We start from the raw sequence: 25,064 nt of genomic DNA, 5'->3' as shown, positions 1-25,064 counted from the left end.
TTTCACGGTCGAGCAGTGCGCCGCCGAGTCCATCGAGAGGCAGTTCAATTCCCATTTTGCCAATTCGCCCAAGAGTTAAAAAAAAGTTAATTTTTTATTTGTGCATTTTTCATTTCGACTTGACTCGGCGGCGCAGTGAGATCCTCAGCCCTTCCTGAATCGATAATCTGCTTTTTGTTGTCAGAGCGCGGCGCTCCTGGTAAACGCCTCGTTCTCCAGTACAGTTACTACAGTACGGAAAGACAGAGAAAGAGAGAACAATCAATTTTTCTAGCAACACTACAACTCTGCGACGAATTCTTGTGTTTTTAGCGCAATCTGGGCGACAAAGAGAGACAAGGGCGCACAAAAGCTTCTGGGAAGAAACTTAATTAGTCTGTAATTACCGACTAATTCCGTCATCAAGTGGCCCTAGAAGTTTTTTTTTCTCTCCCTCTCTCGCCGCTGGGCGAGCTCACTACCCTTGAGATACCAGGACACGGAATTCAACAAGAGAAAGAGCTTGCTTTCTTTAATAGAAGGTAAGGACTCCTGTAAATGTGCATTGGCCGGAAAAAATATAAATTTTCGATTTTGACAAAAATTTCGTCTTTGACAGAAATCATTTATAGGGTTGTTTTCATGGCTTATTGAGCTCCCGAAATTACCTGAAAAAAACCTCTTATCATAGCCTGAGGCGATTCCACGAACATTTTTTTGAAATTCCTACGAACTGACATATCTCACGCTAGAATTGATGAAATCATATGATTAAAATATCTATGAAAAGCTCAGCTTCTGACAAATGGGGCAAGAAAAAAAAAATTGAAAAAAAATTATTTTCACTGGCAAAAATAATTATTTCAAATTTTCGGCCAATCAGAAAAGTCGATTTTACATAATAATTTTTACGTTGCCCCAATCCTCAGAATCTAAGCTTTCGATTGATATCTTCATCGCTTGATTTCATAAAGTATCACGCGAGTTATGGCTGTTCGAAGGCGAAAAATTTATATTTTTTCCGGCCATTTTTTTGCATTAAGTTTTAATGCATTGCAAGTTGTCAGTGTTTTCATAATTGAAAAAAGGCTGCTGGCCTTGCTCCAATCTAAATTTGCGTCAGATGAGCTCTAGCGGAAGCTGAATATTCTTAGTGAAGAGAAAGTGTCAGAAATTAAAACTGGCACTACCTGTACAAATGGTCAAAGGGGAAATTGCTTTTTCACAGCAGGGACCTTCTTGACCTTCCTCCTTTTTGCGATTCAATTTTCAAAACGAAAGAGAGAGAAAGAAAACGAAAGCTTTTGCGGTATCAGGGGCTTTTAATGATATGTTTTGGCTGAAACCACTAGAGAAAGATTAGTTGACTAGTTTCGAACAAAAGCTTTTTTATTTCCTCTTCGTACTGTAAGACTACCAAAGAAGCGTGCGCACGATCAAAGACCCTCTTTTTCTTTTTGTTTCCCTTTTTTTCTTTATTTTTTTTTTTCATCGTGATTCGAATATACAGATAGAAAGATTAACCGAAAAATTATAATTGAAAGTTTTCATCTTGGAGCTTTGAAAATTGGCGGGAAAAGCGATCAACGATTCTGAGTTGGATTCGTCTTCGGTGTCCTTCTGCATTTGGGCACTCGCCGAGATGAGCCGTGATCCAGTCAAACAGATTTCGACCGCTCTAAATTGAGAAATTAACTCGAGTTCGCAAAACGCGTTTGTGCGTACTTTGTGAAGCTGCTCCATTGGATTTTCATACGGATCAGTTGAGTGCCGACTCTCATCTTTATTCAAATTTTCCTCTCGCCGTGTTCTTGAGGTTTTTTCTAGAGGTCGGGGCCATGTTAAATCGGCGCATTTTCGGCTTAGTTTGTTCATCATTTTTCCGCAAATTCGGTTGATTTTGAAAACATTGTCGAAAAACCCTTCTAAAATTCAGTTTACTCCAGACTGCCTGTTTTGATAGCTACTTACTGTGAGATATCAAGTGGGCTGCGTTGAACCTTCGCAAATGATCGCACAGTTTTTCGAGTCTCTGATGTGCATTTTCGACGGATTTCAATTGCACCGGACTTTTGGGCCGCATTTGCTCTGGTTTCAGGAATCCAAAGTCAAAGCCTCCAGCAGACACGAAAGTCAAAAAACTGAAGAGAGAAAGAAAAAGCTTCATTTTTTTCGATATTTTTTCTTTTTATTGGAAAAGCTGACAAATTTTTAAATTTTCAAGTGAACTGATTTAGAGTGGCATCGACGCTGGTATAAATACCCCACAAGAACATGGACTCATAATCCCGAGACATGGATGTTGCTCGGATATGTTCACCGACTTTTTGAGGATTTTCGCCACGCGCGTCATGCGTTCCATCACCAAATTTCCTAAGCTTGATGATTGATTTCAGCTCCCTCCTTTACAGTGATTTTTCATCCTAATACAACTCAGCCAAGCTTATTTGAAATTTTGAAATTTCGAAATTTTCAAAGCGCTTTCTTTTGAAGCTGACTTTTTATTTGGATTATTACGGATCGAGCGGATGAGCTTATCATTCTTGGCATACTTATGTTATCGCGCTAGTTGCTTGTTATTATTCGTGAAATTCCCCGAAGGCGAATTTTGCCTATGTATCCTTGGCGCGATTCCTACATCAGTCCATGCGGTAGCTTATCCTTAGTTTTTTATTCCAGGGCGATCACTGACACTTGGCCAGGTGCCACGGTGCATCCAGAGGCTAAAATTTCCTTTTCAAAAAAAAGCAGAACTTTCCCCATTTTCGGAAGTATTAAAGTTTTAAGTAAAATCAAGAGATTCCGATTCTGCGTGCTTCGTTTTTTCTTGTGTGCCCAGTTCCTGTCACAACAACTGTTTAAATCGTTCGCTTCTGACAAGGCTTTGTTCAGTGAGAGCGGAAGTGACCAGAACCACCCCACGCGCCATGAAATATTTCTTTTGGACGTAGAGATCCTGATTTCATCCGTTCCGAAGCGATGGAGAAGCCAAGGCCAGGGAAGATTGACGAGTGGAATCCCGCGCCTGAATATATTGCTGAAAATGAACCTTCCGAGGTAAACTTTTCAAGTCATTCGTAAATTAGATTTTCTACTATCTAATTTCGAGACTAATAATTGATGAGTAGATGACATTCAAATGTCATTGAGGAGTACGTTTAACGGCGCCTTATTGACGGAAATTATAAATTGATGAACTTGAAAAGTGTGATACTTTTTTCCTGCGGGTCAATGACAATTCATTTGTCGGGAAGTGAATGATAGGGAAGATGGGCATTGTAAAGTCGCCATCAGAAAGCCACTTTAGAGATAATTGGGGTCGCTGCTGAGTCATCAGGACCGAATTAATTTCATTTCAGAGGAAAATTGTCTTCCACTCCAGCAGAGAAAAGAGGATGAGCCTGGCCAGAGCAGAAGCGGCAAAGGTGCTGTAAGAGGTTTACTTTTTAAACGATCAAATGTTAAGATGTTTTAATGTTAATGACTTTGATCTTGCGCGCAAGTGAAATAGATGTTAAATAATAATTACTCAAAATTGATTATTGACAACTTTAACTATTTTTTTCCGCAGATTTTGTTTTTCATATCAGCACCTTAACATGACAGTAACAATTCTGTATTCTAGGAGTCAATCTCCGAAATCGTTGCACAACCATGGGAGAAGTTTTTCGAAGATGAAGAACAAATCGCCAGTAGATTACGAAAAAGCTCGACTAGGGAGAAACTCAGTGCTCGAGCATCTCGCCGAAGCTCTTCAGAAAATCGACAGGTACAGCAATTAACGGAATGAATTTTGGTTATCCAGTTTTAGAAGCTTTCCGGGTCGAATGCACCTGAAGGCCGAAGTAGCGCGGGTCCTTTTCTGCGGACTGCGGGACGAAATCTGATTCCGTCAAGCACTTCTGATCTCGAAGTCTACTCCAAATCTCCTCGGCGAAATTCGTCGGTTACTGTAGTGTTCGACTTCCAAGCGCGAAACGAGCGGGAACTCTCCGTCTCGCGAAATGATAAAATTACTGTCGACGAAGTGAAAAATGAACAATGGGCGCAGTGCAGAAAAGGATCCATGACCGGAATGGTCCCGGTAAGTTCTCGCCACTTTGATTTATTTGACCTTTGTAGAGATCATAAAGCTCTCACTAAACAACGCTCATATCTAGGCGTTAAAATGCCACGTACGTTTTCAGAATTAACCATGGATGGTTAAGTTTTATGAAAAACTCGAAATTAAAAATCGTGATCGATTGCTATTTACGATTTCGTAAATTTTGAGTATCAACAGCTTTGATTTTACGATTTGGATTGTCGATGACTTTTTTGTTGTCTTCAACTTGAAGGAAAAAAATCACGTAAATTTCAAATTCTAGGAAATCTAAGTTTGTAATTTTTAGCTTTCTTACTTACGAAGCAGTGATCGCTCATCATTGACGAGTGTGAGCTCTCCTTCGCCGCTGAAGAAAGGCTCGGCGGTGGCGGCTTTTGATCTGGAAGCCAAATCTGAGCGACATCTTCGGCTGACAAAAGGCGAGACTCTTGAATTGACGAGCAAGATCGACAAGAATTGGTACGAGGGGCAAAACTCGACGGGTGCTTCCGGCATCATTCCTGCCAACTATTTAACAAAAATCGTGGAGCCCATCCAACGTAAGAAGCTTTACCGCTGTTTTCTCTTCCTTGATTTCAAGCATTGATTTTAGCCGCGCCAAAAGCTCGTTCTGAGGAAACTCACGCAAACGACGAAGTTTTCGAAGAAGCCCCGAGACCGAGTAAGTCCGAGAAGATCCGCCAAAACCTAAAAGACGAGCTCGATCTTGCGATGAAAGAGCTCTCATCGCATCTACGGCTCTGACGTTCCGAAGAACTCCTACCTGAAAACATTAACAACCTCGCGTGCATGACGCTAAAATGAATGATTTTTATGTGTCAAGATACTTTTTTCAATCCTGCTCAACATTTTTGTACAACCGGAATCTTACTGGTGTTTTCTCGAAATCGTCCCAAGTTCAAATGAATAAACTCTTTATGAAACAATTTATGAAGCAAATAATGTTATTCATAGGCATTGTTGAAGCATTTTGTTTTAAAACTTGGATTGTTCCGCAAATGCGCTGAAATACGTTAGAGTTGAAAACAACAATATTGCAATCTGCGTGGAAATCAGAAAAGTGCGCCTGAAAATGAAGTGGGTTGGCGCTCCCATTTCGTAAATCAGTCCACTTTCCTGCAGTTTTTTCAGAAGACAGGATTTTCTCCTTTTCAGCGGAGAATTTTGAGAGATGAGTCAGAGCTTATTCAATTCGACAATTGGAAGGGATTAGAACTAGAATTTTATCAATAAGTTTTATATTATATTTATGCTTTTGTTTAATTATTTAGTTTCTTTGTAAAATAATCTTCTATGAAATTAATTACCCCGTAAAGATGCGATTCGTCTAGTCGAGCAGTACGAAAGGGATGAGGCCCTCGCCCGACAACTTCAGAATTCTGAAAATCCAGGCCAGGCTCAAAGTTCGTCAAGGACCGGTTTTGGAGGGAACACTCGAATTACCACGGAGTTGCCGCCGATAAGTAAGTATTCAGTAATAAGTAAGCAAAGTCTACTTGAAAATGTTATAATCTGAAATAACTTCCTTTTCAGATGAGGGCGTTATTGATTTGACAGGAAGCGACGATGAAGAAGACGAGGACGAGTCGACGGACATAAGTCACAATACGGCAGCGGAATCTGATGCGTCCAACGCACAGATAGAGAATTTGGAAGCCAGGGCCTGGGAACGGAGAAGGCCAATCCAACGGATAAATGCCATGAACCGGCGAATGATGCAAGAGCCGGTAGAACACGATACACGCCCAAGTACTAGCCGCACAGATCGTCAAAGTGATCCTCAAGATAACAAGTACGTGTATAGCCACTTTTTATATTCTAAAAAAATCACACTAGTATCGGGCTTCGTCAAGCAGCGCTTCAGACAGCGACTCCCGGAACATCTCGACAGGTAAATTAAAAAATAAGGATCGAAAATCAAGATTTTCCAGGGTCCCTCGGTGAGGATATTCCGTCGGAACGCTGCTGAGCGTCGAATCGAGCCTTTCCCCAGCGCTCCTCGTAGACATCAACATAATTTGGCATCAAATAGATTACTTCCTCCTTCCGTCACTTCGAATAGCGGCGCTTGTTCTGCAACTGTTTCGAGTCACAAGTACGTGGACAGTCATTTTATTTATTCCAACAAATGACAGTAGCATCGGACTTCGTCAAGACCAGATCAAGCGCCTTCCGTCCCAGTCGCTGGACGAGACACTCGCAGGCGACACCTGTCCAGTTTGCATGGACGAAATGTCGACCGACAACACTGTTCGACGTCTTCCATGTCTACACGTGCTGCACAAAGGCTGCATCGATCCATGGCTGAAGAAGAGCAAAGAATGTCCGATCTGCAAGTTCGACATTTCCTCCGCGATGTAAAACGAACATTCTTTTCAGCTACTAGAAATAAACTCATCACTCACACACAACGACAACATCACTGTAACACACCAATAAAATACACTGTAACTTGACTAATGGTTAGAAAAATGAATGTCTTACTGTATGTTTCGACTAAAAGTTAAAACCTGCAAATTGATTGTTGAAAGTTTTTGCGGGAAAAGATAGTTGCCTAATAATTATTTTCAAAATGCATATTTTTCGAGAGAGTCGTCATAACAATTTCATTCTAGTTTGATTATTTTATGCTAGAATTGAATGTTACGTAATCTTTATAAAAATGGACTGAAATTTAATGCTCGGTTATGAGCTGTAGCGAGATTTCAGCCAATCACACGAGTCCGTAAAGGGGTTACCCGGGGAAAAGGCGCTTTATTTAACTTATAAAATAAATTCAACACGTTGTTTTTTCGTCTTCAGTAAATGAGCCGACAGAGACTTGCTGCGCAGCTCAGGCGTCTATCTGCCAAACCTCCAGTTTATTTATGGCTCAATAATAATTTTACCAGTAGCATCAACTTTTATGCGTTTGAAGTTAATGATTTATTACCGATAAACGATTTAACGTTTGCGCAAAATTTTGAAGCCATTTGAAGGAATTTCCAGAGTTTTCTCATCTTCAATCGTATGAGGATATTTACAACTACTCGATAAGCAACCACGAAGAGTTTTGGGCAACTGTAGCAAGGACAGGGCTTTTCCATTGATGCGTACGTTTATTGAGCTTCATGAAAAGGAGCCCAGATGAAAGATCTTCCCTTTCGTGGGAGAAACCGTTCACGATTGCTGGGAACTCGAATTTTTCAGAAGGAAGAATCTCATGGTTTCCAGATGGAGAACTAAATGCTTCAGGTACTGGTCAAAGTCGGAATAAGTTCTATTCTCCTCTGCATTCTTCCTAAGCCACGTGAAAAGTGAACTGCGTCGACAGACATGCCCAAGAGGATCCAGAAAGGACGGCTTTTATTTGGGAAGGGGATGATCCCGATCAAGTGGAGCGAATTTCCTATGGAGAGCTTCTGACTTTGGTCAACAAGATCGCGAATGTGTTGAAAGACGCAGGTGTTCAAAAGGGCGACGCTGTTTCCATCTACCTCCCATCTTGTATTCAGGTGAAAAATAGCTACTTTCCGGCGTGGGAATGAGAACTTAAAAATCCAGGCGGCAGCAGTGATGATTTCCTGCGCAAGAATCGGTGCTCCACACGCAGTCGTCTTTGCCGGCTTCTCAGCTGATGCTTTAGCAGACAGAATCAACGACTGCGGAGCGAAAGTTTTGATTACAATGGACGGCAGCATGCGAGGAGGAAAAACAGTGCCGCTGAAGGAGATCGCCGACAGTGCCATTCAAAACTGTCCCGGGCTGGAAAAATGCTTTGTTTTCAATCGCATTGGAAAGAAAACTGGAGCCTTTCTTAAAAATAAAATTGATGTTGACATGGATGATGCAATAAGGAACGGATTTTTTTTTCATTAAATTCATCGGATCGGGAAGGTTTACGTTTAAAATGGAAAGAAATCAAATTTAAGATTTTCCAACTCAACATGTGAACCTGAAATCGTCAATGCCGAGCACCCCCTTTATTACTTGTACACTTCCGGCAGCACGGGAAAGCCAAAGGGGCTGGTTCACACAACGGGAGGATACCTAGCTCACTGCGCTCTCGCTCATAAGCACGCTTACCAGTGGAAAGAGGGCGACATTTTCGGCTGCATGGCCGACATTGGCTGGGCCGTCGGCCACGGAATCTCAATCTATGGCAATCTTGTATCAGGCGGGACTGAACTTCTTTTCGAGTCCTTGCCGACATTTCCTGATCCAGGGCGATATTGGAGCATGGTGGAAAAGTATAAAATCAACCAGTTCTTTTCCGCGCCGACTGCTTACCGAATGCTTATGCAGTCGGGAAATGAATGGGTGGAAAAGTACGACAGAAGCAGTCTCAAAACGATCATGGTTGCTGGAGAAATGTGCAATGAAGCCGCTTGGTGGTGGCTACACGATGTTGTCGGCGAGGGAAAAGCTACTGTAATTGATTGCTGGTGGCAAACAGAAACCGGCAACTGCATGCTCACGCCTTCGCCAGGTCCTGTCGGGGAAACACTAGCCCCAAGCAAATGCACCCGAGGATTCTACGGTGTTGATCCTGTCCTTGTCGATGAACAAGGGAAGGAAATCTCCGCGAATGAGAAAAAGGGCGATCTCTGCATTCGCCACCCTGTGCCTGGAATGGCAAGAGCCATCTACAAGGATGAGGAGCGCTTCATCAAATCATATTTCAAGCGATATCCGGGAATGTACGAAACTGGCGACGCGGCTATTCGAGATTCGAAAGGCCGATTGCAAATTACTGGCAGAGTTGATGATATCATCAACATTGCTGGGCACCGGATCTCGACGAAGGAAATTGAAGAAGTTGTTCTGTCAAACAAAAATGTCTCCGAAGGTAGGAAAATCGAAATATTTTTGAATGGAAACATTTAATTTGCATAAAGGCGCTGTTATTTCCATTCCACACGAAATCAAAGGCGAAACTACAGTCGCTTTTGTCGTACCACTCGACACCAAAATGAATAGTTCAAGTGAGAGTAAACTGAGGGAAGCTTTAACCGCAGATATATCCCTGCAAATTGCAAAATTCGCCGTCCCAAGGTACAGAAACGCCCATGTTTTCAACTCGTAAAATCCTGCGTCAATTTAGTGCAATTTATCTGGTGCAAGCGCTTCCGGTCACGCGATCGGGCAAGCTCATGCGCAGAATTCTCAGATCTCTGGCCGTCGAGAGCGAAGAACTAGGTGACACGTCCACATTAGTCAACCCAATTTCCGTCGAAGAAATAAAGAAAACAATCGCGGAAAAGTCAAACTGAATAAACAAACAATCCGTAAAAAACAACAAAATAGAATCTTGTAAAATTTAATAAAATTAGAGATATTTGCCATTAATATTGAACTTTACTATTTTTATGCGAATTATGAAATGCTGGGCGGGGCAGGAAGCAATTATTTTAAAAGCTTAAATATCCAATTTTCCAGTTGTTTGCTCTTCCAAAAGCTAATTAGGATTTTTCTTATCACGAAGGCGATCAGATCTAGTATTGCAGGACTTCAGGCTTTGATAAGTTTATGAGATTTGATTCTTAATTGTCTCACCGGGAAGACATCATCCAATAAAACAAATCAGAGAATCATCCATCGCCTGACCTCAATCAGAAGGACTCCAAACACAAAATGGCGGTGTGTGTATAGACGCCAGAGGGAACCTGACCGGAAACCGACACCCATCCCATATTTAAGAGAACATTCAGCTTTTTTTCCAAGTTAAATTTACCAGTCAATCGAGAACGCGCTAATTCTCGCTGAAGAAATCGAGTCACCCAACAAAGCCAAGATTTAATTTTATTGGCGAGGATGAAGTTCGCCCAAGAACTCGCAACTAAACTCACCTCTGAGTGGAGATCGGAATATGTCGACTACGTCAAGCTCAAGGAAATAATCACGAGACTGAATGATGGCAAAGAGAACGAAGTCAAGTTCAGAATCATGAAGTCGATGATTTCGACGGACTTTATTCAGAGAGAAAAAATGAAGCTTTCGGAGCAGTTTTTTGACGAACAGGAAAAAGAAGAGACGAAAGTCAACTTATTTTTTAATGAAAAAGTAGGAAAGCATTTGATTTTTATTCCATCTCGCTTATTTTTTTTATTAGATTAGTTATGCAAATAGACATCTAGCGGATATCAGCAGAAATGTCGAGGAGATACAGATGCACGCAAAGAAGGAACAGAAACGACTGAAAGAAGCAATATGCGAATTTTATTTATTCGTCAAAAAACTACAGGCATATCAAGAACTCAACTTCACCGCCTTCCGAAAAATCAACAAGAAGCACGACAAAATCATGGAAAGCGAAGATGGAGCTATTTTTATGAATATAATCAAGAACTCCAGGTAGAGACTCTCTACTAGAGAGTAAAATAGATTCTGATTTTCTAGAGCTCATCTTTCAGATTTAATATTCGATCCCTGACACTGAATATTGTCAGAGAGCTAGAGTCACTAATGACGACCTTGGAAGATGGAGACACTAAAAAGGCCATGAACAGGAAAAGATTCAACCATAGCTTTATATAATATAAATTCTATTGCTAAGCTATCATTTTTTATCGTAGATAACCGAGGGAGAATCTAGGGCAGACTTCGAGTACCGCCAATAACAGACATTGTCGAAGGAAAGACAAATCATTATCTTCTGATATTCGGAGTTCTTTTTGGCACTTGTCTGATGTTCCTACTTGCGATTATCGGCATTTTCTACTTGAATAATGCTGAATTCGACGTCGACAAGAACCTAGCCACGACCATCGTACTCTTTCGTCCGACACTACTTATTGCGCTGTTCATTATTTTCTTCTCGCTTAACATGTATGGATGGGCCCGTGCTGGGGTCAACAATATCCTCATTTTCGAAATCAATCCGCGTGATCGTCTCACTGCCGTCCAAATGGGCTGTGTTGGCACTGGCCTCCTCCTCCTCTGGCTCATTTTTCTCTGGATTTACCTCGTCCTTTCCTCCAACATCATCGCAATTTCTTACCGACCTTACGTCAACTACATCCCGATAACGCTTGACATCCTCTTCATTCTGTTCGCGTTCTTCCCTTCGAAAGGCACCGAACTTTGGACGACACAAAAATTCTTTTGGAAACTTTTAATTCGTGAACTCAAAGCTGGCTTCATCCCTGTTGCATTCGTCGATTTCTGGTTTGCGGATCAACTCAACTCCCTAGGTCAAGTCTTCCTTGATTTCGAGCAGACTTTATGTCTTATTTCTACGAATAAGATTCCTTTAAATTTCATTCCAACTCCATCAGGTAATTTTCTTTATAGTAGAGCGAAACAAGTAGAAATTTAAGTCGTCAATGAATCAGCGATCAGAATCGACAGTGATGACATAAACGACCCCGCTAGTTTCGTCAATACAACTTTGCAGCCTCGTTCTGAAGCAGAAAGTGTAATCGAAGTCTGTTCACCCAGCAGCATCGACTACGGTTTCCGCTTCATCTTCTGGGTCTTACCAGCCTACATCCGTTTCGCCCAATGCATTCGTCGAGCCATTGACAGTCCCAAGCGTCGCGCTCATCATCTCCAAAACGCTGCCAAGTATTCAACCTCTTTCCTAAAAGTTGCCCTTGCTTATGCATACGCATACAGTGGTAAAAGCAGCAGTTCGTTTGCTTTTTGGATCCTAGCGAATATCATTGCTTCGGTTTTTACGCTCTTTTGGGATTTGCGTATGGATTGGGGCCTGTTAAACTTCCAAAAGGTAAAAAAAACATCAAATAAAGGAATCAAAGAGGATTTTTTTAGAAACAGATTCTCCGGGACGAACTTATCTACGGCCACGGAGAGACAAATTGGATCTACTACGTGGCAATAATTCAAGACGCTGTTCTCCGATTTGCCTGGATCGCGAAATATTTCCTTGGCACAAGCATAATTAGCAGCACTTTAAGCAGCTCCCAATTAGCACAAGTGTGGCAGTCCTTGTTCGCGTTTATCGAGCTAATAAGGAGATTCATCTGGAACTTCTTCCGGCTGGAAAACGAGCACCTCAACAATTGTGGTGAATTCAGAGCGGTGCGGGAGATTTCACTTATTGTCATCAAGTAAGCTAGAATCTGAATTGCAGCTGTTTCATTATTGAATTTAGCGAAGACGAAATCGTCAGTCTGGAGAACCTAATGGATTCTCGAGAGCCAAGTCACTTCCACAAGCTCAAAAGTCATTGATTAAAATTTCCACTGTCCACGAATAAATAAACCTTCAATCATTTAAGAAATAATTGACTTGTTTTCATAATAAAAATGCGGCCACTAGGATATGTTCAGGGAAAAAGTTCGCTTGAAAATCCTAATACTGATGTCTACTAGACAATTTGTCTACCCTCTTGTATTTAAAGTTGTGATGACAAATTTGCCAGTGTTCTCTTGGCAGGCGTGGCCACATGTTGAGTACCGCAAAAGGATTTGCGTGTATTCTGACTGGTTGGAGTGTATGTGCTCTAGAATATAGCAGGGCACATGATGGACGGTTTGAGCCCCATGCTGAAAAATTAATTTTCGGTTAAAATATTCACATGTCAGCGCAAATCTTGGCTTCTCCAAATAGAACTTACTCCTTCGACTGATCAAACACGCGCGCAATCGTTTGTGACCGACCTTGCATTTTGAAGAAAGAAAGAGAGCTAATGTCTTATACCATCGGCAAGGTGAAGCATCGAGCAAAGTCATGTTTTGAGCTGTTGAATTTTAGCTCGATCTGGAGGAGCCCGACAGGAGAAAGAAGATCGAGTGTAGAGGAGATGCGGTGTTTTTCGGCTACTTGGTGGCCTTTTTAGGAAAGTTGCCCGGAAATATTTGCATAAGAGACTTGAGAGAAAAAGTAACGCGCGCTTGTGTCAACTTCTTCTGAAAAGTGCCGTTTTTGATCGGTACGCTCGTTTTCTCAACGCCATGGATCATCGTCAAAATCGTCGGAAAATCGGAACCGCAGGAAAGGAACTTAAATTTAGTAGGTGTGGCAGTGGTCTTCCGCCAATTCCAAACTAGAATAACAGGAGATTTCCACCTTGAAATATTTAAAGAGTTCATCGAAAGGATCAGCCGCAGAATCTGAAGACAGGAAAAACACCAACCCCTAGCGAGTGAGTACGGAACAGTTAAAACAGGTTCAACTACGACGTTCAGAACGAAGTGGTTCTGGGATTCCTCGTTAGGCCAGCTCTTATGCTCGTGCTGTACTGCATGCAGCAAGAACATGACGGATCAACTTTCGCCGATTGAACATCCTCTTTTCGAAGTTCACTCACTCTCGGCGAGTTGTACGAGTAGCGGTGGAAAATATCAGATTCCAGACAACTTCGAAAAGTGTCCGAAACTCTGCGACCAGTCCGATTGGTGTTCCTTTTTTGTTCTTGATGCGGAACAGGAATACTGTAAGATACTAGAAGATTGTACCGTCATACCGCTAAGGGACCCCTCTGCGATTAGTAAAAATTAGATCAAATTAGATTCTCAAAAAGTGATCGAACCAAAAACTGATCGAAAAAGTCGCGGAGGGATCCCTTATCAGTAACTCAAACAGAACAATTTTTGCGAAGAAGCAAAGCCCAGAAACTACAGTGGCTGCTGAAGGCCCCGAAGGGTCAGGTTCAGTTTTAAAAAGTTCGAAAACTTTTCTGCCATCTGACGACGAAGATTACTGAAATTTCTATGAAGCGTTAAATCTTAGATAGACTTTCAAATAAAAACCAATTTTGCCTATTTAAATTGCTTACGAGATTTATTTTACAGACTTTGCAATGCTGGCAGCTTTGGTAAAAATGTCGTGGCAGCGCTGTGCCGCCTGACTGTAGTTGACGATTGGAGCGGGGTATTTACAGTTAGGGTACTTTCGTCGGACAGCTTGATCTTGCCATTTGTGGATGTCGCGGGCGTGGACGTTAGCCAGCTCAGGCACCCATTTTTTGATGTATTCGCAGTTCGGGTCGAATTTCTGGCTCTGCATGAACGGGTTGAAGGGGTTGATGTACGGCGGATTGTCGGGTCCAGCCGAGCCTTGGCCTGAAATAGCGAATGAGAGAGATAGACGCCGAGTGGCAATTTACCTAAGCCAGTGGAACTGAGCACACCCCAGCCAGCGGTGTTGTTGAAAATGTCAGAGTCAACCAGTTTCTGATAAAAGTACTTGTATCCCCATCGCCAGTCGATCAGCAAGATCTTGGTCAGAATAGATGCACAATTCATTCGCGCGCGGTTGTGCTGAAATCCCGTCTCGTTCAATTCTCGCATTCCAGCGTCGACGATCGGAAAACCTGTCTCGCCCAGGCACCATTTTTGGAAGACCTCTTCATCGTAGCTCCAGTCGACGTGTTCGTCTAGTACTTTGTGAATAGCCTGTCCCTTTTGCCATTCAGGACTAAATTTCAACATGAATTTGAATCGAAACTTGCTCCTGTAAGTCTTACCGGGCCGCGTAAACTTTCAAGTACATTTCCCGCCAGCCCAGCTGTCTGATAACATGAAAGTCTTCGCCAAACAAGTCGAATCCTCGCCAATATGTCTCTCGGACCTGAAAATGTGAATTTCAAATTATAACTGGATGTCTTTGATTTCAAATGCTCACCGAAACTGTTCCGAATTTCGTATGAGGAGAGCTTCGTGATGTTTCCAAGTCGAGCATATTATGAACTGCTCGGTAATCGACCAATTTTTCAAAGGATTTGAGATTTTCCATTCCCCCAGTTCTGCCTAAATCAAGTTTGAATCAGTTATTAACATCATTGTTATTACCTGGACGAACAGCGAGTTTAGGGTTGTTCTGATAGAAGGTGTGTATCTTCTCCTCTGGAATTTCGCAGTTTAAATCATAGCTGGCAAAATTCGCTCCAGTCCAAGGCACTTCTGTCGGCCGCCTGACTGTATAATTCGCTCTAAAACCGCGCATGAATGCGGCGTGAGTCCTAATCGGTCGCTTGAACTTGTCCAAGTTCTCGTCAAGTTTCATCATCCCGTAGTCTTCCTTTTGGACGAATTTGACTCGATTTTCGCGGCACCAGCTTCGGACTTCGTTGTCTCTTGAAACCGCGTAGAAAGAGTAGTCTTCATTCGAGTAAACTGCTTCAAAGTTGACTTCTTTCTTCAACTCCGTTAGGGCGTCCTTGTTCGACAATTTGATGAAGTGCAACTTTGAGGACAGCTTTTCCAACTCCTTGTGCACTTGGCTCAAAGATTGGCACATGAACTGGACACACGGATGCGAGAAATATTCATTTTCCTTCTCCTCGATTTGCTCTGGCGGAAAGATAAAAACAGGCAGAATTTTAAAGCCATCAGCAGCAGCAGCAATCAATGACGTGTTGTCGAAGATTCGAAGATCTCGGCGAAAAATGAAGACTGCAATTTTGTCCGACGGAGACGGAAGGATCTTTTTGATCACTTGAGTGAGGCAGTGGTCCGAGTTTGGCGCTGGAATCGAAGCTGGAGCTTTGGGAGCTTCTTGTTGTTTTAGACCTTGCTTCCATTTTTCAGGCTTCTTTCTGACAGAGGTTAGAATTAGATCTAATTTTAACTATAGCATCGACGAAGTTCAGACAAAACAATAAAATCTGCACCAAAAATTCTAACCCCAACCTTCGAGCTTCGCCCCGGTCATTCATCATATAATTCCCCTGAACTCTACTTCGTTGTCGGTCACCTCCCATTTTCTCTTACAAAAAAATATCCCAATCGACTTTTCTAATTCTGACTGAAAGAAAATGGGCGAAGGGAAAATAGATAACCGCGAGATTTTTCTGTCGGTTGCTCCAAAATGACGTAACCGGCCATTTTGGTTGAAGGTTCTTTGGTCTGATCAGATGACCTTGTTTGACCCCCTTTCGCTCTATCTGGCTAGGGTATCCACGAGGAGCTCGAGTTCCTAACCAGCTAGGGTCGACGCCACCGCCGGAAAATCATCTGACGGGACGACCGCCCACGCGTCAAATTCGAGCCAATAGTCGCGCGCGGAGATTCGTGCGCTTTCCACTTTCTCCCTGGCACTTGTCAGTCTGCATTTTCAGAGAGTCCCGGAAGGCCACTCCCGACTTTTTTCGAGATTTTACACTAGAGACCCACCTGTCAATTCCAGCTTTTACTGTGCCTGCTTAAAACCTCTTTTAACCCGGCAGCTGACCTTTTCAATTCAGATTTATATATGAGGACGAAAGAATCAAGGGGCAGATAGTTGTATATCTTCTATTTGTAGGCTTACCGCGGTGTTTTCTATTTCACAGGTTCTTTTGAAAAATCTCCCCATACTTTCAGAACATATGCATCAAGACAAGCCTTGAAAAACTGCACTTGCAGAATTTTCGATATGAGTCATCTTACCTCTTTTTTTGGGGGATTTTTAGCAAGAAAAAAAGCACTAGTTTGATTAGAAGCGGCTTTTGAGTGCGTGCTAGATCGATTTTGATAATTTGATGCCTACCATGTGAAAGATAAGCGCAAGACGCGTCGATACATATGAAATTTATTATTGCGGAGCGCTTCCTTCATATGATTCTAGAGCTCCAAAGTTTACGCAAGCGGCCAGATACGAAAATCCAATATTATCAACTTCTGATATAAGTATGCTATGATGATGTTTTATAGCTCAAATTAAAGCTTATGAATCACTGAACAAAATGGCGTGGTATTTTTTTGACCAGCCGGTGGTGCTTCCGGTTCGTCGCGGTTCATACCCGGAAATAGGTCAAAATGTGGAAATATGTATATCAAATGAATTCATTTTCAACAGCGATTCTTTTAAACATATTCAGAAGTTCAACCGCCTGGTTACTCTTGCGGTTCATGGTGGTTCATGGTGGTTCAAGCGCAGAAATGAGCAAAATAGCAGCAATATGTATATCAAATTGAAACTTATATTAAGTACATTCATAAAATCATTAAATAAGCCCGAACCAACCGGTAACTCTCCCGGTAAATGGCGGTTCAAGACGGTTCAAGCCGGTTCAAGCTAAAAACATGCTCATAATGGTTCAATATGGTTATCAAATGTATTCATTTACAAGAGCGAGTCTTTAAAACACATTATGAAATTAAACCGCCCGGTTATTCTTGCGGTTCATGGTGGTTCATAGTTATTCAAGACCAGAAATGAACAAAATAGCATCAATATGTATATCAACTTGAATCTTGTATTAAGAACATTCGTCGAATGATTGAATAAGCCAAAACCACTGAGAAAGTCTCGTGGTAAAAAGCGGTTTCTGACGGTTCAAGCCGTTTCAAGCCCAATATATGCTTAAAATGGTTCAATATGTATATCAAATGTAAACATTATATCAAATATATATTTAATATAATATATATATATTAAATATATATTATTATATCAAATGTAAATTATATTAAACAACTCTTTTTGAATCTTTAGGGGAGGCAAGGCCCGTTATAACAATTCAGTCTGAGACGGGGCCAAGCCGACCCGAAGGGGAGGCCAGGCCCGTTTATACAATTCAGTCTGAGACGGGGCCAAGCCGACCCGAAGGGGAGGCCAGGCCCGTTTATACAATTCAGTCTGAGACGGGGCCAAGCCGACCCAAAGGGAGGCCAGGCCCGTTTATACAAATCAGTCTGAGACGGGGCCAAGCCGACCCAAAGGGAGGCCAGGCCCGTTTATACAAATCAGTCTGAGACGGGGCCAAGCCGACCCGAAGGGGAGGCCAGGCCCGTTTATACAATTCAGTCTGAGACGGGGCCAAGCCGACCCGAAGGGGAGCCCAGGCCCGTTTATACAATTCAGTCTGAGACGGGGCCAAGCCGACCCGAAGGGGAGGCAAGGCCCGTTTATACAATTCAGACTCAGACGGAGCCGAGCCGACCCGAAGGGGAGGCAAGGCATGTTAATACAATTCAGTCTGAGACGGGGCTAATTCGACCCGATAGGGAGGCCAGGCCCGTTTATTCAATTCAGACTGAGACGGGGCCAAGCCGACCCAAAGGGGAGGCCAGGCCAGTTTATACAATTCAGTCTGAGACGGGGCCAAGCCGACCCGAAGCAACGGGGCCATGTCGACCAGCAAACTCAGATTGAATTGTATAAACGGGTCTTGCCTCCCCCTCGGGTCGAAGGAGCCCCGTCTCAGACTGAATTGTGTAAACAGGCTTGCCTCCCCTTCGAGTCGGCTCGGCCCCGTCTTAGTCTGAATTGTTTAAATCGGCCTGGCCACCCCTTCGGGTCGGCTTGGCGCCGTCACAGTCTGAATTGTATAAACGGGCCTTGCCTCCCCTTCGGGTCGGCTTTGCCCTGTCTAAGACTGAATTGTAAAACAGGCCTTGCCTCTCCTTCGGGTCGGCTCGGCCCCGTCTCAGTCTGAATTGTTTAAATGGGCCTGGCCCCCCCTCGGGTCGAATTAGCCCCGTCTCAGACTGAATTGTAAAAACAGGCCTTGCCTCTCCTTCGGGTCGGCTCGGCCCCGTCTCAGTCTGAATTGTTTAAATGGGCCTGGCCCCCTTCGGGTCGGCTTGGAGCCGTCAAAGTCTGAATCATATAAACGGGCCTGGCCTCCCCGTCGGGTCGGCTTGGCCCCGTCTCAGACTAAATTGTATGAACGGGGCTGGCCTCTCTCTTGGGTCGGCTTGGCCCCGTCTCAGACTGAATTGTATAAACGGGCCTTGCCTCCCCTTCGGGTCGGCTTGGCCCCGTCTCAGACTGAATTGTATAAACGGGCCGTCTCAGACTGAATTGTAGAAACGGGCCTGGCCTCACCTTCGGGTCGCCTTTGCCCCGTCTCAGACTGAATTGTAGAAACGGGCCTGGCCTCACCTTCGGGTCGCCTTTGCCCCGTCTCAGACTGAATTGTATAAACGGGCCTTGCCTCCCCTTCGGGTCGGCTTGGCCCCGTCTCAGACTGAATTGTAGAAACGGGCCTGGCCTCCCCTTCGGGTCGCCTTTGCCCCGTCTCAGACTGAATTGTATAAACGGGCCTTGCCTCCCCTTCGGGTCGGCTTGGCCCCGTCTCAGACTGAATTGTATAAACGGGCCTGGCCTCCCCTTCGGGTCGGCTTGGCCCCGTCTCAGACTGAATTGTATAAACGGGCCTTGCCTCCCCTTCGGGTCGGCTTGGCCCCGTCTCAGACTGAATTGTAGAAACGGGCCTGGCCTCCCTTCGGGTCGCCTTTGCCCCGTCTCAGACTGAATTGTATAAACGGGCCTTGCCTCCCCTTCGGGTCGGCTTGGCCCCGTCTCAGACTGAATTGTATAAACGGGCCTGGCCTCCCCTTCGGGTCGGCTTGGCCCCGTCTCAGACTGAATTGTATAAACGGGCCTGGCCTCCCTTTGGGTCGGCTTGGCCCCGTCTCAGACTGAATTGTATAAACGGGCCTGGCCTCCCCTTCGGGTCGGCTTGGCCCCGTCTCAGACTGATTTGTATAAACGGGCCTGGCCTCCCCTTTGGGTCGGCTTGGCCCCGTCTCAGACTGATTTGTATAAACGGGCCTGGCCTCCCCTTTGGGTCGGCTTGGCCCCGTCTCAGACTGAATTGTATAAACGGGCCTGGCCTCCCCTTCGGGTCGGCTTGGCCCCGTCTCAGACTGAATTGTATAAACGGGCCTGGCCTCCCCTTCGGGTCGGCTTGGCCCCGTCTCAGACTGAATTGTTATAACGGGCCTTGCCTCCCTAAAGATTCAAAAGAGTTGTTTAATATAATTTACATTTGATATAATAATATATATTTAATATATATATATTATATTTAATATATATTTGATATAATGTTTACATTTGATATACATATTGAACCATTTTAAGCATATATTGGGCTTGAAACGGCTTGAACCGTCAGAAACCGCTTTTTACCACGAGACTTTCTCAGTGGTTTTGGCTTATTCAATCATTCGACGAATGTTCTTAATACAAGATTCAAGTTGATATACATATTGATAAATATATAAAATATATAAATATATATTGAATAACCGGGCGGTTTAATTTCATAATGTGTTTTAAAGACTCGCTCTTGTAAATGAATACATTTGATAACCATATTGAACCATTATGAGCATGTTTTTAGCTTGAACCGGCTTGAACCGTCTTGAACCGCCATTTACCGGGAGAGTTACCGGTTGGTTCGGGCTTATTTAATGATTTTATGAATGTACTTAATATAAGTTTCAATTTGATATACATATTGCTGCTATTTTGCTCATTTCTGCGCTTGAACCACCATGAACCACCATGAACCGCAAGAGTAACCAGGCGGTTGAACTTCTGAATATGTTTAAAAGAATCGCTGTTGAAAATGAATTCATTTGATATACATATTTCCACATTTTGACCTATTTCCGGGTATGAACCGCGACGAACCGGAAGCACCACCGGCTGGTCAAAAAAATACCACGCCATTTTGTTCAGTGATTCATAAGCTTTAATTTGAGCTATAAAACATCATCATAGCATACTTATATCAGAAGTTGATAATATTGGATTTTCGTATCTGGCCGCTTGCGTAAACTTTGGAGCTCTAGAATCATATGAAGGAAGCGCTCCGCAATAATAAATTTCATATGTATCGACGCGTCTTGCGCTTATCTTTCACATGGTAGGCATCAAATTATCAAAATCGATCTAGCACGCACTCAAAAGCCGCTTCTAATCAAACTAGTGCTTTTTTTCTTGCTAAAAATCCCCCAAAAAAAGAGGTAAGATGACTCATATCGAAAATTCTGCAAGTGCAGTTTTTCAAGGCTTGTCTTGATGCATATGTTCAGAAAGTATGGGGAGATTTTTCAAAAGAACCTTGAAAATCGAAAAACACCGCGGTTAGCCTATCTATTTGTCTGTTGGTTCTGACTGTCAACCCCGCCATCCGGAGAGAAGGTCGAACCCATCGTCGATGGTCTCGGCTTCTGAGAAACCAGAAAAAGAGGAACCCGCCCATCGACGAGAATGGTTAAGAAATTTGGAAGAACCAAGGAAGAGTACGACCTTCAAAAGGAGCAATACAGAGACAACATGAGTATAAACTCCGCTCAAAATATTAACATTCACTGTTCTTCATCACCTGCAGATTCGTCTTGCTGTCATTTACACTTCTTTTATAATTTCAAGCAACTTTATTTTTCACATAATTACTAAATGCTTCTCTTTCAGATAAAATTATGAGGGCACCTCGTGATGGAGTCTAATGGTCGGCAGTCGTATATCTTCTGCTTGCCATTTTGCTCCCCGAAACGCCGATTGAAAAACTGAGGATCTCAAAGAGTGAATTCCTCACATTCCTCTTGAAAAAGAGAAAGGAAGAAAACAGCGAGCGAGACACTGCGGCGAATTCATACTCATCCCGATTGTGTAACAGTGTACGATTTAATCCTGCGATGGCAAATCAAGCTTCCTACGGAAAATAAATTATCATTTTTTTTAAATTCGTTTCTTGTGTCCTTATTTGAGCAGGGTGGTTCTAAAGCAGATTGAGTCTAATTAATTTCATGTTTGAGGTTGAAAAGAGGGCTAGATTAAAAAAGGCTGACTCCTGCCCGTGGATAGGCAGAAGATGTTCTTAATAAATCTGCGAATGCAGCTTAGTGGAAAAAAATTGTTGAATCCAGGCTTGCGAGCTATTTTTGACCCGAGCAATTTATTCTCGTTTTGCAGCAAATTCATTGTTCTATATTATTCACGTTCATAAAGATAACTTCATTTCTTAAGCAAGCAGATCAGTCATCTCATGATTGGATTTATATTATGTCTAAAGTCGAGTGGCTCCTTCGCCGTCGCCGTTCCAGACGTAACCCCAGGATTTGATAATTCTTGTGATGATGTTTCTGTAGACGTGCTGCTGGACAGTCTGAGTCGATCGGATCGAGTGATCTTCGTCGGCGTAGAACTAGAAAGAAAGTAACTTTTCATCGTTGATATCAAAAACTTACAAAGTTGTCGAAGTCGATTCCTCGCTCAACAAGGGCCTTTTCCATTCGAGCGGCGCTAAGGAACTGGACGTTGTCGTCGTTGGTTCCGTGGATCAAGTGGTAGTTTCCTCCATCGAAGTGTTGCATCTCGTTTTCAAGGATAGGTCGTTCGATCATTGAAGCGTTCTTCCAGTGGGGCTTGATTTTTTGAGTGGGTGATTGAATTTAGTGAGTTTTAGTTACCTGCATGATCTCGTCGGCTTCTCCTGTGTAGTCCATGTATCGCTCAGCGTACATAGCATCGTAAAATCGCCAGTCAGCAAGAGGAGCAACAGCAACACCGCTAGTGAAAACCCGCCCGTGCTCGCCACCGCCGTAGCCAACGATGTGAGTGGTAGTGTATCCACCGTAGGACCAGCCGTAGACGGACATTCGGCTCTTGTCGATTCGTGCGGCATATTCACTCTCGTTGGCGAGCCAGTAGGCAAAGTCAGTCTGATCGACTCGTTCGGTTTGACCGAGTGCCTTGTAGTTGGCAAACATGAAAAGATCACCCTGGAAGGCACTGCCTCGACCGTCGATGGAAACGACGATGCAATCGTAAGCGGCGGGCATGTGAACCTGAGCCCAACCGGTCTTGAAGGTCTGCTGAACTTTCTGGAACTCTGGGCCGGCGTATACTTCGAGGAAGACGGGGTACTTTCGGTCGTTGTTCTCGCTGTAGCTCTTTGGAAGATAAATCTCATAATTATGCTGGAGACCGCCCCACTTTGAGTTATTCCATTTTCCTCGCTTGACAGTGGGGTAACCCTTCATCTCATCGAGTGTGGCTTGGAGAGCATCGTTCTCTTCGTACGTGTCGAAATTGACTTCAGTACCAAAATCTTGACCGACGCGAGATAGATAGGTCATCGGGCGTTTGTCTCCTCGGCAATTAGCAAAAATCGCATTACGCAGTCCTTTCTACTTGCCTGTGGATCGTCCACTGTCTGCTGACAGTTACGTCTGAAGTTAACCCATCCGCAGTGACTGTTTCCGTTGGCATCCTCTTGATCAAGCTTGCAGGTAACACACTCGGGTTCTGCTTGAGGAGAATTAACATCCGTCTTGACTCGATAAACATGTCGTTTATACTCAGTTTTGATATCTGCGCCACGGGCGGCAGTAAAGTACAAGAAATTGTTCTTGGTATCGTGGAAGTTCAATTCAGTGACGGTCCATTCTCCATCAACGCTGTCAGTCAGGAAAGTCTGGGTGCCATCAGCAGCAACTTTGACGACATTCCAATATCCATCAAGGATTTCCATTCCAAATGGATGGAGTTCCGCTGACTTTTTGGTAGTTTTCTTGGAATGGATCGTGAAGAATTCGCCATTATCGGCCATGATAGGGCTGAAGGGACCAAAAGATCCAACCCAACCGTGGTATTTATTTTCTTGACCAGCTCCATTGTTGGCGGAATTTATCCATTCCCCATTGTTGTCAAAACTACCGAAGACACCTCCAACTTCTCCGTCTCCTTGTTGCTGAATAAACATTAATATTCGATCTCTAATTCTAAATATACCTTGCAGCCAGCACCTGTGGTGGAAACGGCGCAGACAATAGACTTAGACTGAGTCGCAGCTCGGCTGCTCCAGGTCATCACAAACTTTGAGCTATCAGGAGAGAAGGAAATTCTTGTGAAATATCGATTTTCTTGATCATTTCCGACTCCTCGCTCAAATCTGAGAGTATTATCTTTAGTTGGAACAAGTTCGAGCTTGTCGTTGTTGATATTGAATCCAGTAGGCTTAAGATTTTGATGAGCTCATATATATGTGAGGTTTTCTCACCTTGGCCTCAACAATCCAGAACTTAGTCTTGGCAATGGGGCCGGCAGTCTTTGCGAATTGAAGTATGTTTACTCGTGGGAACTGCTCAAATGTTGTTTCATCAATATCCTTTGCACTCGAGGCGGTTTCATGTTCAGGGTACACACTTAACTTTTACGACTTGCTTAAGTGTTCTGTTCTCACCTGTATTCAAGAACGGGAATGTCAGTAACATCAAAAGCAACGAATGTGAAGTGAGAACCATCAGGGGCCCAGTAGATCGTGTTGGTTGAACTGACCATTTCTTCTTCGTAATTCCACTCAGGCACTCCGTTGTACATGCACTTGTCGGAAACAGTTTCGTATTCAACGCCGAGCAAGTGATGTTTTTTCAAGCACCAGCCACCATCGTTAGTGACTCGATTGCCAGTGGCAAACTTGTCATTGTCAGTGCTGTAGTAGATATCCTTATTGTTGGTGACCCAAACGAGCTTGGTGTCTCCTTCGGCATTTGGTGACCAGCCAGCAAATTGAGCTTGTTTATGCGTAGAAATGTGAGCAGTTTTCAATTCCTGATCAGCTTCAATATCCCAGATGTAATAGTCAGCGAAGAAGGAGTGTCGCCATTGCTTTTGGTAGTTATTTCTGTAGAGGATGTATTTTTCATTTGGAGAAAGGTAATATCTTTGGCCTCCGGCAGTTTTGTATTCCTTGCTAAACTTGGTACTGTTGGTGATTCGCTCTCCGTAACTGGCACAATCGCCTTGTTGAACAGCATCGTAAAGTTCGATGTCGACCCGGTAGAGTTCGAATTCTCCATCTGGTAAATCAGTTCCAGTTCCGTCTTGTTTTCTTGAGGTGCAAATGTACTGGTTTGGGTTCACAGCGGAGAAGGTTGGGTTGAATGATTTGGAAGAGAGTTTACCAGTCCAGACGTCGTCGAACTTCAAAAAGTCGTTGTCAGGGAAGACCTGGCCAGAATTGGAGGAGGAATCGTTGTCGCCATTGTCGTTTGCCGGCACATCGTCAGAGTTATCAATTAGTAGAATGGGGAGGGCAATGACCAGGGCCAGGCCGGAACCGACCAGGCCGGCTAAGTAAATCTTATCATAACGAAGCGGAACTCTAACTTACCAATTAGAAATTTTATGAAATCTCTCATTGTCGCAGCGCAGCGGGCGACAGTCGGCTATATATGACAGAAGTTCAATATTGACTTCGTTACTTTTCTTTGCATAGGCACTTCATCAAGATCTCTATGGTGAGCATCAAGTGCTTTATTTGGCCTAGGCGGAGATTGATCCTGTTTGATGGCTCATTTGGAATTTCCTG

General features: G+C 43.5%; 6 protein-coding genes across 6 annotated transcripts; 4 read left to right on the top strand and 2 right to left on the bottom strand.

The window, feature by feature from the left end:
• The first annotated feature begins 143 nt into the window (after nucleotides 1-143).
• On the top strand, nucleotides 144-4,990 carry LOC145707773 (uncharacterized). The gene is made up of 8 exons (XM_081785348.1): nucleotides 144-232; nucleotides 275-521; nucleotides 2,872-3,036; nucleotides 3,339-3,404; nucleotides 3,605-3,748; nucleotides 3,791-4,063; nucleotides 4,371-4,623; nucleotides 4,677-4,990. Exons 3-8 carry the CDS (start codon nucleotides 2,959-2,961, stop codon nucleotides 4,826-4,828), a joined length of 966 nt encoding a protein of 321 aa, XP_081641474.1. The 5' UTR covers nucleotides 144-232; nucleotides 275-521; nucleotides 2,872-2,958; the 3' UTR covers nucleotides 4,829-4,990.
• A 265-nt stretch (nucleotides 4,991-5,255) lies between these two features.
• LOC145709298 (uncharacterized) lies at nucleotides 5,256-6,533 on the top strand. The gene is made up of 6 exons (XM_081786977.1): nucleotides 5,256-5,259; nucleotides 5,401-5,547; nucleotides 5,618-5,876; nucleotides 5,921-5,975; nucleotides 6,016-6,179; nucleotides 6,223-6,533. Exons 1-6 carry the CDS (start codon nucleotides 5,256-5,258, stop codon nucleotides 6,443-6,445), a joined length of 852 nt encoding a protein of 283 aa, XP_081643103.1. The 3' UTR covers nucleotides 6,446-6,533.
• Nucleotides 6,534-7,194: 661 nt separating this feature from the next.
• LOC145709297 (acetyl-coenzyme A synthetase 2-like, mitochondrial) lies at nucleotides 7,195-9,371 on the top strand. The gene is made up of 6 exons (XM_081786976.1): nucleotides 7,195-7,318; nucleotides 7,382-7,578; nucleotides 7,628-7,912; nucleotides 7,982-8,912; nucleotides 8,962-9,118; nucleotides 9,168-9,371. Exons 1-6 carry the CDS (start codon nucleotides 7,195-7,197, stop codon nucleotides 9,334-9,336), a joined length of 1,863 nt encoding a protein of 620 aa, XP_081643102.1. The 3' UTR covers nucleotides 9,337-9,371.
• A 146-nt stretch (nucleotides 9,372-9,517) lies between these two features.
• LOC145709296 (solute carrier family 53 member 1-like) lies at nucleotides 9,518-12,289 on the top strand. Its single transcript, XM_081786975.1, has 7 exons — nucleotides 9,518-10,126; nucleotides 10,176-10,417; nucleotides 10,477-10,588; nucleotides 10,659-11,340; nucleotides 11,383-11,792; nucleotides 11,837-12,135; nucleotides 12,180-12,289. The coding sequence occupies exons 1-7, from the start codon at nucleotides 9,878-9,880 to the stop codon at nucleotides 12,256-12,258; spliced, it is 2,073 nt and encodes a 690-aa protein (XP_081643101.1). The 5' UTR covers nucleotides 9,518-9,877; the 3' UTR covers nucleotides 12,259-12,289.
• Nucleotides 12,290-13,788: 1,499 nt separating this feature from the next.
• LOC145708317 (deoxyribodipyrimidine photo-lyase-like) lies at nucleotides 13,789-15,948 on the bottom strand. Its single transcript, XM_081785978.1, has 6 exons — nucleotides 15,661-15,948; nucleotides 14,821-15,566; nucleotides 14,654-14,778; nucleotides 14,496-14,599; nucleotides 14,136-14,446; nucleotides 13,789-14,091 (listed from the first exon to the last, which is right to left on the bottom strand). The coding sequence occupies exons 1-6, from the start codon at nucleotides 15,729-15,731 to the stop codon at nucleotides 13,811-13,813; spliced, it is 1,638 nt and encodes a 545-aa protein (XP_081642104.1). The 5' UTR covers nucleotides 15,732-15,948; the 3' UTR covers nucleotides 13,789-13,810.
• Nucleotides 15,949-21,645: 5,697 nt separating this feature from the next.
• Nucleotides 21,646-24,957, bottom strand: LOC145710447 (dipeptidyl peptidase 4-like). Its single transcript, XM_081788203.1, is given in 8 exon segments — nucleotides 21,646-21,896; nucleotides 21,940-22,116; nucleotides 22,162-22,830; nucleotides 22,833-23,444; nucleotides 23,486-23,710; nucleotides 23,754-23,898; nucleotides 23,937-24,825; nucleotides 24,867-24,957. Coding segments are annotated over 8 exon segments (2,883 nt in total). The 5' UTR covers nucleotides 24,895-24,957; the 3' UTR covers nucleotides 21,646-21,758.
• Nucleotides 24,958-25,064: the final 107 nt, after the last annotated feature.

The sequence above is a fragment of the Oikopleura dioica genome, chromosome XSR, assembly GCF_907165135.1.
Source record: "Oikopleura dioica chromosome XSR, OKI2018_I68_1.0, whole genome shotgun sequence".
NCBI classification, from domain to species: domain Eukaryota; kingdom Metazoa; phylum Chordata; class Appendicularia; order Copelata; family Oikopleuridae; genus Oikopleura; species Oikopleura dioica.
This window is presented reverse-complemented; position numbering and strand designations above follow the sequence as displayed.